Here is an 18,573-nt window from a genome sequence, read left to right on the forward strand (position 1 = left end):
GAGTTGGCGGTGGGTGGTGATGACTAGCTGCCTTCCCTCTAGTCTTACACTGCTAAATTAGGGACGGCTAGCACAGATAGCCCTCAAGTAGCTTTGTGCGAAATTCAAAAAACAAACAAACAGTCCTCTCACCATCCCATCAATAGTTTTAAAAACTAGCTTTGAAGACCTCTACAGGAAAGTAATAATATAATCAAATCGTAAATCTAATCAGCAACAACAAATTCCGAGTCCAATACCAAACGAAAAATCCTCGTTTGATTCATTGAAAGATAGTGGAGTGCTGCTTTAAGTATTAAATACACTAAAATACTAAGTAAAATTAAATCTATAAAAGAAAATATGACATTCGTGATGACGAGAAATCTATAGAAATTTATCGAAACGTTGTTTTCTGTTTTATTAGTGAAAGTGGCCTGGCATGGCCAAGCGCGTAAGGCGTGCGACTCGTAATCCGCGGGTCGCGGGTTCGCGCCCGCGTCGCGCTAAACATACTCGCCCTCCCAGCCGTGGGGGTGTATAATGTGACGGTCAATCCCACTATTCGTTGGTAAAAGAGTAGCCCAAGAGTTGGCGGTGGGTGGTGATGACTAGCTGCCTTCTCTCTAGTCTTACACTGCTAAATTAGGGACGGCTAGCACAGATAGCCCTTGAGTAGCTTTGTGCGAAATTCCCAAACAGACAAACAGACAGTGAAAGTGTTAATACTCATACCAGCCGTCCTGAGATACAAAATTTGACATTATATGAAAGAAAATATCCAAAACCTTTTAAAACAATGAATACATTGCCATTAAAGGAAACTTGACAGTGATTTTACTAAGTTTGTTACTTTGTTTTGAACTTCGCGCAAAGCTACTCGAGGGCTATCTGTGCTAGCCATCCCTAATTTAGCAGTGTAAGACTAGTTAGTCATCACCACCCACCGCCAACTCTTGGGCTACTTTTTTACCAACGAATAGTGGGATTAACCGTCACATTATAACGCACCCACGGCTGAAATGGCGAGCATGTTTGGCGCGACGGGAATGCGAACGCGCGACCCTCGGATTACGAGTCGAACGCACTAACGCGCTTGGCCATGCCAGGCCTGATTTTATTGAGTAAACAGTGTGATTCATTAATGATAAATATATTGAATGATAAGTTGAAATTTGTTCATTCAAATACGACCTTAACCCAATATACAACAAATAATTGAACAAACTACTCAAACTGTTATTAAAATAAAAAGTAGTACTTTAAAACTTAAATCTTGAACTTTGGCGTTGTAAGTTTGTAAAACTGTGGTTCAAAATAAATTCAAAATAATAAAAAGTGGCAAACGCGATGTAAAAGAAAAAATCTAGATTACCGCCATCTGAGGTAAGTATCTAAAACTAAAAGTACATGTTATTGTTGTCGTATTTAGCGTATCTTCGTGCATAGGAAATTAGTAATCATAATTTTATTCCCTTTGCGATCTACGACAAATAGTTCTTTGTACTGGATAAATAAATTTTAATATCTGCACAAGAGAATATTCATTTCGTGATATAATTGCAAGAGAAATTAAGAAATGGTTTGTGAAAAGTGTAAGTTGAAGTATATTGTTATCACTGTATCATCAGTGTTACTAATACTTATAGTACTAACAATCGTACCAATAGTTGCCATAATTTTAACTGATGTATGTGTTTTTTGTTTTTACTTGACACTGTAGTAAGACTAATTTACAAGAGGTAGATGCCAAAACTTTCTAAATTGGCACTTATGGTGGAAGATTTACACTGAAAGTTACAGGGTTATAGGGAGGTTCGGGATTTGATTAAAAAGAAATTAGGTGATCCAAAACTGCTTATGAGATAATGTAAGCCAGCTTATGTTGATGATGATGAAGCTAAAACTAGTACTAGGAGTATGTAGTAAGGTTTGGATTTAGGAAACCTGTAGTTTCAGAAAGCTTTTAACAAAGTGCAATACAGTAAATCTAATAAAAAAAAAGTATTTCTGTTTAGGGTAGTTTAACTCTGAATTAAGGATAGTTAGAGAAAAGGTAGCAAAGGACTGTAATAAATAAAGTTTACTCAAACTGGATTGGGATACCTTATGGCTATTTGCTGGGAACCTTGGTCTTTTGAAATGCATTAATAATATTAAGGGAATGGTATAAAAACTTGGTGCTTCTGAAATTAAAGTTACTAGCTGGGGTACCAGTACCCTGGATGGGAGTTATGTTAATTCGTGATTAATAAAAGGTTATCTTACGACATGAAAAGTTGTTTTCTTTATATAAAATAATAAAAAACCAAAACACCCATAAAAACAGTAAGACAAAAAATGTGAAATCATAAATTTTTATGTATATCCTCATGGATCCAACAATCCTTCATGCCAAATTTGGTAAAAATCCATCAGCAGGGGTGAAGTAGTAGTAAAAGCCTGTCTCTCTGCTATTGCAGTAGTGAATCATGAAGGAATCCTGAGCATTTACAGTTCCACTCAGTCAAGAATAGGGTTGTGGCATTCTGCCTGTATAGAAGGGGTAACTATCTTCCTGTAATAGATCTAATTCTTCACAGTTTGGAGCAGATTTTTCTATCTATTTTGCAATTTGCCCCTCTGCTTGGGTACCTTCCCTCTTACTACCACTTGGATGTTGGTTCCTGGACAGTTGGTTTTGGTTGAAGCTATACCAACTAACATAAGTCCTCATATGTGAATGGGCTGGGAACTTCCTTCTACCATGGATTGGATGTTTCATCTCCAGGGTTTACTGCTACAGGTTATGCTGGATTTGTGCACATGACAGCTTAGGATCTTGGAACAGAGGTTTCTCTTCCCTTTTAGTTCGTGGATGCGAGATGATTAATTGTGGACTCTCTCCCTGCCATGCGGTAGTCGAGTTCCTCACAGTGCCATTGGTTTGGACTAGAGATGGCCTCTCACTTATGGTCTGACATGCTTTAGCCACTCTACACACATTCTTTTTCCATAGAGATTTTGAATTATTACTTTGTTCCACCCTTTCATTGCAGCATAACACCTGTTGGCTCCATATGGGTGAAGAGAGTAGCTAGTAAAGATGTAGTGTGGTCTTCCATTAACATTTTTCCTTTCCACAGAGACAGCACTCTCCATGAGCACTGTGCAGATGCTTTTGAAGACTGTTTATCAATGTTCCTTCTCATTTTTTTCATTCCAAGGCAGTGTGTGGATATGCATTACCAGTTTTTTGTAGGGGGTGATTGTGGTATTTTTATACCATCAAACCTATTAGATCATTAGGCTGCTTGCAGTGCAATCAGTTGATTATTTGGGCAAAAGGTCTATTGACTGCAGCGTCATTAAGGGCATCAACATGTCGAAACTCTTATCCTTTACTGATGATATGCGTAACTGGAATAATTAAGTGTGTGACACTTGATTGGTTGTCGTGCAGTTATGCAACTTAGTGGAAGTACTGATGCTCATCTAGGTAATTTTACACAGGTCTCTCCACCTGCTTAATGCGGAATTCTAGTTGTAACTTTGAGTGAAACAACATTGACTATCTAAAAAACGTGTAAACATTATCAAGCTCATTTACAAATCATCTTTTATTATTAGACTTTGTAACACTTTTTCTGCCACTAATGTACTGTAAAACTAATAGACTTATAATTACTTGAACAATTACCAATTCCATTGAAAAGAGGAGTAAGATTAGCCAACTGCCCTTTATTAAAGAACTTAAAACAAGCAACAAGAAATGTTCTCTTAAGTATGTTAAAGATAAGAAAGATGCCAGAATGGAGATAAAGTCCTTAAAAATGCTGATGACAAGGTTATTATAGAAGATTATGGGGTGGCTGAACTTATAAGTAGTCTGTTCTGTTTTTACAAGAGTGCCCCCCAGTGGCTCAGCGGTATGTTTGCAGACTTACAATGCTAAAAACCGGGTTTCGATACCCGTGGTGGGCAGAGCACAGATAGCCCATTGTGTAGCTTTGTGCTTGTTTCAAAACAACATTATTTTACAAGAGAAGAGAAACATTGTAGCGATATTGATGAATTCTGAGCATTTAATGAGAAACACCAGACATCATCTGTTTCATTTAGAATTATTTAGTGATGGAAGCTTGAGAGGTCAAAAGTTGATGAAGTACCAGGGTTTTCCCGAGGTTTTAAAATAGGTCAGAATCAGATATATGAGTGTCTTTCATTTTTATTAGATTTTTGTAAAGTGGGCATCTGTCTGATGGTTGGTGAATTGCTGATGTTGTTCTGTTTTTTTTTAACAAGTAGATAAAGAGTTGCCCTAGAAATAAAAGCTTGTTAGTCTACTTCTACAGTGAAAAATAATAGTCTGGAAGAAGAAGCTTTACAAATCGTTTTGTGAAATACAGTGTTATAATTGAAAACCAATGTATTTTTACCAAAATAAAACCTTGCCTTACTAATCTGTTGTCCCCCAGTTGGACAGTAGTAAGTTTTCAGATTTACAATGCTGGACACAGCAGATTGCCCAAAGTGACTTTACTGTAAGAAAATATACACACACAATTGATCTGTTACCTTTGGTTTTGAAGATGTTACTTGTTTTTAGACAAGTAAAATGGCATGGATTTCATGTACATAAATTTTCTAAATACTTATGATGAGGTGTCACACAAAAGATTTGCTAAGAAAATTGCATTAATAGGTGTTGCAGAAAACCTAGTGAATTGAATTGCAAGGTGGGTGGATTAGAGAAAGCAAAAGGTTGCTGTTAATGGTGTCCAAACAAACTGTACCCTTATTATTAGTGGAGTATTTCAGGAGTCCATTTCTTAGGACTATGTGTTTTGTTTACATTAATGATACTGATAGGAGCATAATTAGAAAGATAGTAAAATTTACTAATGACATAAAATTCCTGGGAATTTGTAGTTGTTTTTAGCATATCAAGAATTACAGAATTACTTGAACCAGTTGGTCAGTTGAACAAATATTTGGCAAATGGCCTTAATGATAATTATGTGCAAGGTAATGCATCTGGGTTATTGTAATTAGAACCACCTTTAATAAAAATGAGGACCAAGTCGTGAGCATGACTGAAGAAGAGGCTTAATGATTGACAAGTTATTCTAGCCACTGAAGTAATGCTCTGTTACTTGTAGTAAAACCAGTAGAATTTTAGGGTAAATGTATAGACATATTGATTACAAGTTGTCAAAAGAGGTAATTATTATTAAACAAATTAATGTGTGTTGGTTTGGTCTAATCCAGAAATATATTTACTTACTGGAAATGTTTATAGGAGAACTACTAGAATGATTCTGTGGATGGAGGGGCTATCTTATAAGGATAGGTTAAGATCTCTTAATTTATTTTCTTTTGAAAAAAGAAGGGTGTAAGGTGATCCTGTTTAAGCTTGTAAGATTATTTGGGGATCACTAAGGTAAAGGCCAGTGATATATTTGTTTGCTTTCTGAAAATAACAGTACAAGAGCTCATAAGATCAAGATTTAGAAAAGATAGGTTAGACTTCAGTTAAGACAGTTTTATTTTTTCAATAGAGTGATTGACTTGTGTAATGAATTGCTATCAATAGTAAATGATAAATTGATAAATTAGTGAAAAGGGAATGCTCAGAGAAAAAAATGTAATTTATCACAATTTTTAAAAAAAAGTTTCCTTATAAATGTAAAAACTTAAAGCATGTTACAATATGGATTATTAGCTACAAGTGCATCTGATTCACCTACTGCAAGCAACTTAAACATGGTATTTTTCATAACTTTTATTATTTGAATAATATTCTCATTCACTGTACATTTAACTGCTACTCTTTTTGTACTCTTTTCATGGTAATAACAAGAAATTTTGCTGAGGTAATCTTAGTATTTTTTTAAATCTTACTTTTGTTTCACAGGATGTGGCTTGCAAGTACGTTTAAAAATTATCTGGCTTATGTCCTCGTGGAAGATGTGCATACCTGTGTAATAGTAGTATAATCAATGTAGTTAATGAAAGTAACAATAAATAAATAATAGTTTATTTATAAGGAGTTGAAAGAATTTGTATGATATACAATTTTTTTTTAAATACAATAATTTTAAGTTAAGACAGGCATAGTTCTAAAAAGATCATACCTAACTGAATTAGTAAAGACATAAAGGAGAAATATAAAGGATAAATGTCATAACTGTAAGAATTTTTAATTGACAGATATGATGGAAGATTTACAGGACTATAAGAAAGCTAGGGTTTGATTAAAAAATGAAATGAGAAAGTTGGCAAGGGCTTGTGAAAAAAATGTCTGGTAATGTTAAAACTAACAGCAAGGATATTTTAAGTACAAATGTATGTTAAAGGTAAGAAAAATGTTAAAATGTGGTTGTGTATTTAAAGAATGCTGATGGCAAGGCTTTTGTTAAATACTATGAGATGGAAAAGACTGTGATATTAATATGTCTGTTTCAGGGGGAAAATAGCAGATCAAGGGCAAAGGATAAGGTAGCAAAGCAAGAAATGCATAGAGTTAGGGTAAAAGTTACTGGGTGTACATGGGTGCCAAATAGTAAAAAGTTAAAGAATATAAAGACAGTTTCTTTTAACATTCTGGTCTGGTGTCTTAAAAGGTGTTCACCACAAGGAATGGCATGATTAGAAAGTTCACATCGTAGGGGGTTTTTCCATTAGATATAATAAGGTAGGAGTTTGTTTTGGGAAAAACAGAAATACAAGGACTAGAAACACAAAGACATTTTTCCTATGTCTTTAGAATTTCCTCACTTTTACCAACTGGTTTTTGTTCTAATTTTGTTTTATTGTAAGTTTATTCCATATGCATAATTGTTGTTTAGTTTTCCTTAAATTATGACATTTATTCTTTTTTTTGAACAACAGTAGAAAATGAACATTCATGATGTCACTGCTATGGCATATCAGGTGGTTTATTCCCTTTTACTTAATTACTTTTGGGGATCTGCTCAGTCAGGATGCTTTCTTTTCAGGCATTCACCTACCTTTCTCATATTTATCTGACCTCTGCCTTATGTGTTTTCTTACAGACTACATCTTTTGAGGGTATTTCTGACTCTTCAGAACCTTTGGCTGAAGCTCAGTACACCACAGGTACTTCAGGAGTCATGTCAACTAACCCCTCTACTCTTCCTTGTTTAATCACCTATGTTTGCCACACTCCATCTTGTAGGGCATCAGCTCTTGATGATGACGTTTTTTTTTTTATATGATTTTGGATCTATTGTCACCAGTCTTTCCTACTTTGCTTACCTTTATCTTCAATTCCTAAGGATACAGGTTGATTTATTTGTTGCTTGTGAAGCAACATGAGATCCTGTTCTTGGCATATGCATCTTCTGGGCTTTCATTTCCATAAATATATGGGCAACTGGCTTTTACTGACCCCACTATGATAGGATTTGGTGATTGATATTTTGTCTGGGCTGGTTGGTCAGACTTTCTAAGCCAGTTTTGACTCCCATTCAGTATCTTGTTCAATTGCCCTCAATTTCCATGTGAAGCAGCCACAACCTTTTCCCTTGCATCTTTTCATCATGAAGATCTTGATGATGAAGACCATTTATTCTCTTCTTGTGCAAGAGGCTCCATTACCTTTGGGGACTTTTGCTTCTCTTCAAATCATGGACCATGTCAGTTGTGCACATGTATCCTTTCTGGTGAATTAATGGCACATTTCTGTGATCCCTTAACTGTTCTTCTATATCTACCATCCTTTCTACATCTCTCTCAATTGTGGTGGTTCTTGACACCACAACACTCTGTAGTTGGGTATTCAGAAGAAATTTCTATGTACCTCAACATCCTGGAGATGACTGAAACATATTGGACTTGCCAATTTTTTCATAGTTGTGGCTGTCAGGTCTTCCTGTGGTAATTCACTTGGATAACTCTACACTTTTTTTCATCATTTGCCAGGAAGGCATACTCTTTTGGAATCTATGCTTTTTCACTTTTTCCACATTCTCCAGCAGGATGTCATGCTACAAGAGTTTTGAATCTGGTGGCAGACTGTTTGTCTACTGGACAGGATCCATTCCATGAAATGATCTTTGCACTCTTGGCCTTCCAGTGGACTTTTTTCTACTTTCAGACCCCATTGATCTATACTTTTGCACCTCTTCTCAATTCCTGCCTAACTTTTTACTGGGTATTTGGTGCAAATTGCCCTGCTGCTTTGTGCCATAAAACACCAAATCAACCAACAAACCAACCAATTCCTGCCTTTTGCATCTCAATCTTGGAGTCACTTGGTCTGATTGTTGAAGTCTTGAGCCAGGATTGCCTAGTTTATTCTTTCATGTATATCCTCCATTTAGCCTACTTCCAGGGATTTTTTCTATCAGTTGTAAAACCTATTGGCAGGTTTTCTGTTTTCATCTCTTTGACCAGTTTAGTCATGGTTTTAACTTTTGCATTACATTTCATCCAAGGAATCTCTTTTCTTCCCATTTTGAAGGTCATTTATCCAACAACTTCAGGGGGTGCTGCATGTTTATCTTCTTTTTGGCTTTCTACTCTTTCCATTTGTCAATGTAAATAGGTTCTTTACCATCACTGATCCCCCTGCTCATCTTTTTGCCAGTTCATTGTACTGCTCAATATGATTTTTTCTTTATCTTAGGACCTGTTTGTTTTCACTACTACAAGTTATCAAGTGGCATTACACCCCATCTTTTGCGCCATGCCAGACATTAATTCTTTCCTTTTTTCTCTTCTCATGACCTCTTTAAGGCCATTTTTGTCCATTATTTTCCTCATTTGGAATTTCTTTTTACTTGGGACTGTATCATAGGGATTGGATGTTTGTGTTTCTTGTCTGCTTCTTTGGAAGATTTGAGCTGCCTCTGAGGGAGATCAAATGTTTTCTCACAACTACTTCCCTGATTGTCTTTTATATCCTGTATGGGCATTTCATTGATATCTTGCCTAGACTTTACATTTTTTTTTAAATTGCTGTGGCTTTGTTTTATCACAGCATACCTCTTCCTCATGGTACTTATCCTTTTCCATTGATTTCATTTTTCAGTTAATCTGTCTCCCACATTTTTCTTTGGGTGAGTCTAACTGTGCACATTTTGTGTCACTTCCCATCATGTTCAACATGTAAAAGACTTTTGCATCTTTTCAACACTGAGCTTTCAGAAATTAGAGACATAAGACGTGCACTATACTGGTTCTCAAAATAAACATCAAAGTTAACAAACAATAATTTGATCAGTAGTAGTTAAATATCTTTTGCACAGCAACATTCCTAACCATATCCTGCTAGGAACTAAAACAAGGTCTTGTATCCTGTCAAGTAGGTTTTCTAATGAACATGGTGAATTAGGAAACAATCTCACAACATATTGAAGAACTCTTCAGCCTCTTGTATCATACATATAAATCCAGTCTGTGTCCCCAACATTAGTTTTCCATAACAATATGCTTATATTTGTTAATAGCATAACAAACTTGCATGTAGATATTCTTGTCAGTATGAGTTTTTTAATTAGGAGTCCTGCAAAAAATACCTATAAACATCTTTTGTAAATAGTATTATTTATTTCCATAACTTCCTGTATCAAACAACTATTTGCACAATAACTATCTCTACATTTATTTGTATCTTATACAGATTAGGCTTCTGTAAATTCTTCTCTAATACTAACTATCTTTTGTGCCAAGACAACTGTTGTCCAAAAGAATGAAAAAAAATGAAAGAACCATAATTTGTATTTATTGACTAATTTTTTATATTGGTTACAAATCTACCAAACCTGTAAAGAGGTTTATTAGAAAATAAAAGATAAAATATAGTTTTTTCTTTAGAAACATTTGACAACTGTCTGGACATTATAAAGATTTTGCATGTGAAAGTTGAAAATTGTTTGATGCATATTTTTAATGGAAATTACAGAAAGAAAAAAAAGTATAAGAAAAACATTATTTAACAAACCTTAAGACTCCGTTAAAAAACTTAGTATTTTGCATATGACAGCATTGTAATGTTCACCCACAATCTACCAAATTTCATTAAGATATGTTTACTAATCCAAAAGTTATAACATGAAAATATAGCAAGCACAAAGTGGTTACAAGGTCTGTCTTGGGGATTGAATCCATGGTGAAAGAGACACATAACCCTAACCTCTACAATACTCATTTAATCTCCTCTTGGACTTTTTCTTTGCTGCAATTACCATAACTCTTAAAAGCAAGCTATTCCACTGGCCAATTACACATATTAGAAAAGTAACACTGCCATAACTAGAGTAATTTTTGAGTTTTCTCATATTCTAATCTTCTATCTTCTAGTTTATTGCCAGCAAAAGTTTTGAAAATGTTACCTGGATTTATGTGTTTCAAACTTGTAATAACATAAAAACCTCAGTTATGTTCTTCAGTATTATTCTCTTTTCAAGTGAAAATATCAAGAATTTGTAACCTGTTTGCATATAATAATCTCTCTTTACCAGGAATCATTCAAGTAATTCTTCTCAAAGTTGTCTTCAACAACTCGAGACGTTTTCTTAAAGTGACTATAAACTGAAAAGTGGCAGAGATGAAATCCAACCAACACCTTGTTGAGAAAACTGACAGCCTCTAACTCGTTCTTGCTATTTCATATAAACAGTCTAAAATCCTGTTTGTTTTGTTGATAGCTAAGTGGTTATCTAGAATGCTTTAGAGACTTTGTTATAGCTATGTTTAGATTTCTTTTCCATAAATTTCACTAACAGATTTCTATGCACGATTTTCTGTTATAATGATACTGTTTTTGTTGGTGTTAGGGTGGAATTTACATTTCTTATGTGGTTGGGTAGTGAGGACAATTATTCCTAATTCCAGATTGTAGAAGTTCTCTTTCCTCATGTTGAGTATGGCATACAGGATCCTGTCATTTTGAGTTTTGGAAGTTGCTTTCTGAACTTCTTTAGGTTAAGGAGAGAGTTTGTCCACTTAGGTGTTGCTTACTTTCTCATCATGATTCTGGTGGATTGGAATGCATCACACTATAGCTACGGGTTGGGATCCACTCACATGAATATTACTATATTGTGGTACAAATGCTGTAGCCACAAATGTGTGGGGATCATAGCCTTGAAGTTCCAGCTTTGAGCAATGGGATCTTGGCTGTCTGGTCAATGATTGATCAGTAGTGATGACAATCACGTCATATTTCATCCATAGTAAATAATTTAGGTTCCGAGTGAAGAGTGTACATGTTATGGATGTTGTGCAGCTCTCCACTAGGGTGCTAATCTTCTGTTGATATACAGAAGGTCTATGCAGATGGATTGTATAGAAATGCTATCCCTAGTTTTTCCATTTTAGAAATGTGGGATTCTATCTGAACTGTGAAAGGAAGTATTTTTGGAAGTTAAGATTATCTCAAATGAAAAATGTATTTCCAATATTACCATAATGAGGTGCTTATATGTGGTACCAAGATGGAGGGCACAAGCTAGATATCTCCAAGGGCAATTAAGTGGGAGCAAGTGAGAGAAAAGGAACAGGCCAATGCTAGGTTGGGCTAAGGAAAAGAAACTTGAACAGTTGAGTAGTGTCTGTAGTGTAAGAAAAAGTTTATTATTGGAAGTACATTTGTGATTTAAGAAAATGTTACTTTCTAGACTGTATTTTATGGGCTGTCATGAGTAAAGCAGCATCTGGATTGCTGCCCACCCCTCTATCCCGAGTTGAATTAACCAGGACCAGTCTTCTTTTCAAAATAGGGTTTTCATGGTCACTTATTGCACAGTATTAAGGTGTTGTATTTCTCTGGATTCCTTCCCTCTTCTAGTGGAGTACAGAAGATTTTGCCTCTTGCCAGTTTCTAGCTGCTGAGGTGGTGAATTATGGATGTTCCTCCTGAGTGTGACAACTTCCACTTAGTGGAGAGTAGGGCAGTGGTTTTATTTTGTTGGTGTAGATGGTGAGTACTCTTCTATTCATGTGGATCAGATGAAAAATATCTGATGCTGTCTAGTTTTGGACTCGGTGAATCTGCCAAATGCAGTTCAACCCTCCAGCTGTCTTTCCCTCCTCCTTCTACCACCTGGTTGTCGATTTCTGGGTGAGCAGGTGTTGGATTGTGCACAAGACTAGCCAGCATAAGTCCTCATACATGTGGTTGGATGGTGACCCTCTTCCTACTGCACACCAGATGAAACATTCCTGATGTCACCTGCTTTTGGACTGTCTAATATCAAAGTGATAAGTGTGATTTATGGTATATAGAGGGAGTTAGCTGCACTATGAAGGTGTTTCCCACTCCCATTGATGGAGGGTTGTCATATGCTTATTTGCATGTTGCAGTGCAGCTGTTCTATCTGAAAATGTGAAAGCTTTAAGGGTAGTAGTAGGAAAACATTATGCATATAGAGGACAACACAAGTCAGGAAAAGAGATTATGTGAGACAGGTAGATATCTGTTGGAAATATGTTTTCTTTGTTTGAAAATATAACTTTATGGTTCATTTGGTAGATTTTAATGAATGAAGCTTGGCATAATTTTTAAATTGAAATACATTAAGTATTAATGAAACTATGACATAATGAAACCTTTATGGATTATAGAATGGTGGTACTTTACTGGACATTATATCTTTGTTGTTACCTGTTTTTTATTGCAGAACATTTTAATTTGAGAATTGCTAGAGAAATCATTTTGTAATGCATCTGCTCAACTTCACCACAGTATGTTTGAGCTTTACTGTGCCATTAGTTTAACAAAATATTGAAACTAATTATTTGTTATATATGATTCCAGTCCTTGCTTTTGAAGATAGTGTTACTGTTGCACCCATTTTTTTTTTTTTTTTTCCTTTTCAGTGCAATAAAGAATTGATGAATGTTCAATTCAGCTGGTATGTCAAATCAATTGGAATATCCTCAAATAAGTTTTTCCAACATCTGACCTGGATCCACAATTTAGCCTTTCTCTACACTTAAACCATCAAATTCACAACCATGTCTAGAACATTTTAGGCATAATTTATTGATACATTTACTGGTTAGCTTTTCCATGTTGGCTGTCATGGTCATGAGTCTGGCCCAGCAATATAATGCCAAACATTTTCTTTTCATCTAAAATTACCCAAATCTTGCCTCTTTACAAATCCACATCAAGATGCTAGATTTATTCAGGTGACAGGTTATAAACTTTTATTTAGTCATTCTATTAGAAGTAGGTCTTGGTTTAAGTAGGTAACAGAACAAAACCTTTGTGCAATAATTTTTTATTGAACTAATGCATTCTTGGTGATTATTGGTTAAGATTCCCAAACACAAATAATTTGATAAGCAAATAAACATGAAAAGTATGATTATACCAGAAGAAACTGAAGGAAAAGTTCAAAGATTGATGAACAAGACCAGACATAATCATGTGATTATTCATAGATAAATAATGTTAAATGTAATTAAGCCAATGACAACAACTGAGTTGAAACAAATTAATATTGGTAAACCATCAACACATTTTAAGTGTTTATTTAACAGTCAACTTAAGTCATCTCTCTCTTCAAAAAGAAATCATTTGGATTTCCAGTTTTGTTCAGCTTAAACATGTTTCTGTTATTTAGGAACAAATCTAATAATGTATAAAATCCTCTATCAAGAGTTATTAATTCCTCTCCAATATGTTTCTCTCATGGTAATAATATATTTGTAGCTCAATTACAAAGCTTCTATTTATTGGTTTTACAATTGAATATATTTTATTTTGTAGGTCAGAAGAAGTTGGGAAAAGTGATTACTCCAGATACTTGGAAAGATGGGGCTAGAAACACAACAGGTGTGGTTTTATTAAACATTGTTAAGTGAACTTAAGTATGATGCATTTTTATTATTGTTTTGTATATATTTTGTTACATATTTAACTCGTTTTGTTTTATGTTTTTTGTTTTTAGTTTAAATTGTATTAGTTGCATATATATATGCAAGTGTATCATGGACCACAACAGTCAATTGTACATAAAATGTTTAAGTGAAAACAAGGAAGAAGATTGGATTTTATGGCTACTTATTCAAAACTTGATTTTGCAGTGCATACAAAATGCTGAAATATTTTTAACCTTATAGCATATAGAAATATAATGAATTTTCTTAATCTTTTAAAAAAACATTTTCAACTTGTTGATATCAAGGATTGGCTTGCTACTGTCAAGAACTAATAAGATACAAGAAATAAAAATCATTACAGCCTATGTTAGTTAATAGTTTATCATTTTTATAGTGTTTGATTTCATGACCTGCAAGATGGTTGTGCTGAATTAACATTGGTCTGTGGACCAGTGGTTGAGAAGCACTCTTCTGCCCCAAGGATAAGTATCGGGCTGTTTTTTAACAGCCTTGTTTATTTGTAAAGCTAAAGTATTTTTTTAGAAACTTAAAAATTACTATATAATAAAAGTGACTTTACTATAGCTTTATGGTCCAAAGGTTAGTTTTATACCACTTTAGTGACTTGTAATAAGATTTCTAAGTACTCTTATGTGAATGTTTTTATACCTGACATACAATTCCTATGGTTTTGATAATTATTTCAAGTTTTGGCACCAAGATATAATATTGCTGTTTTTTCTTTTGTTAGCATTTATGATACATTTATTTTTTTTAACCTTTGGCATGTATAATGTAAAATTAATCAAGCATTTCTAACATGTTTTTGAACATTTTTGGCTTGCATAATTCATTGTTATAGGAAGCTTCCTTCCCAAAGCATAAACAGCATTTCTTCAGAACCCAAACCTCTCAGTTTTTTCTTTCATTTTGTATATGTACATTATTGGTTTAACTTCTCTTTTAGTATAATATTGGTTAGTCCAGGTTGCAAACTGAAAAAAAAAAGGGGGGCATTCAGAAACTTAACATTATTCAAATCAGTGATAACTGGTAAGGGTTTTGCTTCTTTGTAAGATATTTCATTCTATGTCCAAATCATTTTGTTTTTATGTTTTTACATGCAAATTTATTGTGGACCAAAACAGTGAAATGTACTTTATGTTTAAGAGAAAATGTAGTTCCCTACACATCTTGAAGAACTACTAGTTGAAGTGTTCTAGTTAGAGAAAACTTTAATCTAAAACCTTGTGTAAGTTCTGTAAGAAAAGAAGTACCTTTTCTTCATATGTTATACTATATGTTTAATAAGTATATGTTTGTTTTCTTATTCATTTTAAGAACAGAATTGCTTTGGAAAGAGTTTTATAAAAAATAAAATGACCAACATTAGTAAGATTTTGCATAATTAATTTTTTGTATTGCAACAGAAAGTGGAGGTCGTGTTGTCAATGAAAACAAAGCTCTAACATCCAAGAAGGCCAGGTAAACTGCCTTTTCATTTTCAATTTTTGTATTTAGGGATCTTTTTTTTTAAGATAAACTCATGGAATTACAGATACATTTATCTTGATTATTTCTCTTTATGTGTGGTATGCAAAAGTCCTAAATGTTAACATTCTGTAGACCAAATAACGTTTTTGTGGTTGACCTGTAATATGATATTGTAAATATTCTACAGTCCCTACATATATCAGATACAGTCCTTCCATTTAATATATTTGGGAGTTAAATGTTTCAATATTGTACTTCCTTCCTTTCACAAAATAGCTATTCTCAATAGGCTCTCAAATAATTCCAACTTATCTCTTGTAAATCATCACGTGTCACTTCTCCACCAGTAGGATGTACTTGACTCTCTATATACTTCTACCAAATGGTCATTTCTTGTTTGGAAGCACTTGTGCTCAGACATGTAACTTTTTATTTCTTTAAAGTTTCACATTTGTCTTGAGTATTCTTGTGATCTTCATTTATCTCACTTCTAATTTCTGTTAAGATGATTTCTTAACTTCGTGTTAATCCCAATTTATTACAGTCGCATTGTTATTTATACTTTTGATTATTGGTTGATTCTTTCTCATAAGAAATTATGAAGTTCATGTAACTACTTCGTGGATGACACCTGTGACTAACGCTGTGTTTCAGGCTTCAGGAGTGAATGACCCAGCAGGGGATTTCTCTGCATTTATTGGATGATTGAATGTTAAATGTCCCTCTCCTTCCTAACCATTTCTTAGGTATGTGAAATTTTATCTTTTTTTTTTTTTCCCTATTTTTTATGAACAGAGTCCTTTCTTACTTCATAATCAATCTTCACATCTCTGTTTGACTTTTTCTCCCTCCCCAAATATTCAGGTACATGCTGACAATTTACCTCACAATTAAGTGAAGGGATTAGCATATTTCACATCCACAAACTTTGGATCAGTTTGCTTTTGCATATCATCGTGCATATTGTCTTTTTCTAGTCTAATAATTATTATGCTCTGTTTTACCTGTTTTGTGGAGCAGTTCCCAAACCTCCTGTAAGTTAGACTCATGCCAAATTTTCCCACCTTTATCTTACCCTCACAACTCTTATAGAATATTTTTACCATCCATCTTCTCTCTCAAGCTCTCCACTGAAATCTTGAGGGAGAAAGGGGGTTTAGTGACATTTTCTCCCTTCTGTTCTGCACATTGACTTGCTTATCATCTTTGACCCTGGCTTTAAGTGCATGGTTTCTCTATTGTTGGAACCCTCTAGGTCATGACACATCCTTAAATTGTGTCCCTTTACCATCATCTTATCTATGGGATTTATGTATGGACCCATTTCTGCAGTGATATGTCTTGGACACAATCCTTGAGTCTTTGGAATCACAAGTTGCATCAGTACAACAGTCTACCCTTTTCAAACTTGTTAACTATTTATCTTGGTCATAGCCTAATATGACATCTGTTATCTTCTCCTATCCCTACCTTTCCTAACTGTTACTTGTTCCTTCAGCTTGGGGTGCCTTGTCTTGTTTCTTCCAACAACAAACATTCCATCCCCAACAGTATCGATGGCTACACAGTGGGAGCTTGACTTGTCCCACTGGCATCCTTTCACCAAGTATCATTTGGTTCTTCAAGTTTTATCAGGAGGATTTGTGATTCTTTTTCCTACCTCCTATGTCTCATACACCTTGTTCCTTACCTCTGCCTTGGGATCCCATGACCAGCCAGCATCTGTTGCAGGTGGTTAAGTACTACTATCTAAGTAGGCCATCATACCTGTTCTACATTCTTCACCAGATTTTTATTCCAAACTCCTTGTTGTTCCCAATAAAACTGGGGACTGGAGGCCTATCATTAACTTATCCCACCTCAGTCATTTTGTCCAACGACCTTGGAGTCATTTCTCACTCTACAGTGGGAATTTTCCCTGGGGTTATGGTTGACCAAGATGAATGTTGTCAATGTTTATATCCCCACCCTGTATCATCACAGTCTTGTCTTTATCTTCTGTTCATCCATCATGGAGTGGTTTATCAAATTTGTTCCCTACCATTTGAATTTTCTTCCACCCCTTATGTTTAGTTTCAGGTGGTCTGAGTTTTTTTGCCATTTTCATGCTTTGTGGTTGCACTTCCACCATTGTATGGATGGCTGTTTTTTTTCTGTTTCATTCTGAAGTGGAGTTGGCTAGCCATACCTGTAAGTTCTTCCTAGTGACTGATCAGTATTTAGATCCCTTTATTTTCTTGTGACTCTGGAATTGGTGGGGTGTTTTTTTTTTTCCACATAGATGCATTTGCCACATACCTCAATTGCAAGATCCTTCTTTTGGCCTCTGGTACCTCATCCTTGGGCTCTGACTGTCAATGCCTTCAGTATTTATCCCACAAATTTCTTTATTTTTATCCTCCTATCTGATTGCTTCATCAGGTGATCTCTCTCATTCATGCCATTCTGTGTTAAGTTCTTTTGATAGCTCTTTATTAGCCATCTCAACCATGGTTCCCACAGTTACAACAATTGCATATTTTCCCTCCAGTGCCTCTTCCTTTGTCTCCTTCTCTCCTTTATTAACCTCATTCATTGATTGTACATCTTGCCATTCATGTAATCCTTCTTCATGCCTGTCTTTGGCTTGATCCTTGGTGAGAAGGTCAGATTTATACCATAGAGTAATTTTCCTTTTAGCTTGTTCCATATATCCTTTATCAGTGGAGGTGCTTCAGCACAAATGGAATGTGTTCTGCAGTTGGTCTGTATCTTTGGGATTCCCCATTGACAGACCTAGTGTTTCTCATATGGCAGAATTTCTTCCATGGCTTTTTACTCTCAATTTACCATTTTATCTCATACCATTCAATTTTTTATTTCCTTTTCCTTCTGGAATTGTTGTCCCCTCAGATGGCTTACTCTTCCAGACTTGGATATTAATATGGCCCTCCATTTCATCACTTTACCATCAGTTGAACCACTTTCCTAGTGCTCCATGTTTCACTTTTCCCTTAAAATTTATTTCCTTCCCCTCTTGTCCTGTGGGCACTAAAGGTCTGATTTGTTTGCCATTGATGTTTCATGCATGCTTTACCATCCTATTTATCTTCTCCTTTATCTGGATCATTCCTTCCTCCAAAAGCCTTTGGTGGCTAGGGAGGGTAATGCCTTCTTCTTGCCTCTTTCCCTTCCTTCTAATTGTCATTTATACCCTCATCCTGATCTGGATACACTTCTATGTCCAGTCCATATTCTTTGTTGATGTATTCCCTCCATGGT

At 35.0% G+C, this 18,573-nt stretch overlaps 1 protein-coding gene across 1 annotated transcript in view; it reads left to right on the forward strand.

Moving 5' to 3' along the window:
* Nucleotides 1-1,358: 1,358 nt before the first annotated feature.
* LOC143225623 (cysteine-rich PDZ-binding protein) overlaps nucleotides 1,359-18,573 on the forward strand; it is a 29,422-nt gene continuing 12,207 nt past the window's right edge. The window contains exons 1-3 of the mRNA XM_076455389.1: nucleotides 1,359-1,574; nucleotides 13,706-13,771; nucleotides 15,249-15,303. Coding sequence (XP_076311504.1) covers nucleotides 1,559-1,574; nucleotides 13,706-13,771; nucleotides 15,249-15,303 — 137 coding nt within the window. The 5' untranslated portion in view covers nucleotides 1,359-1,558. The remainder of the gene's footprint in view (nucleotides 1,575-13,705; nucleotides 13,772-15,248; nucleotides 15,304-18,573) is intronic.

This window comes from Tachypleus tridentatus, chromosome 9, assembly GCF_004210375.1.
Source record: "Tachypleus tridentatus isolate NWPU-2018 chromosome 9, ASM421037v1, whole genome shotgun sequence".
Classification (NCBI taxonomy): Eukaryota; Metazoa; Arthropoda; class Merostomata; order Xiphosura; family Limulidae; genus Tachypleus; species Tachypleus tridentatus.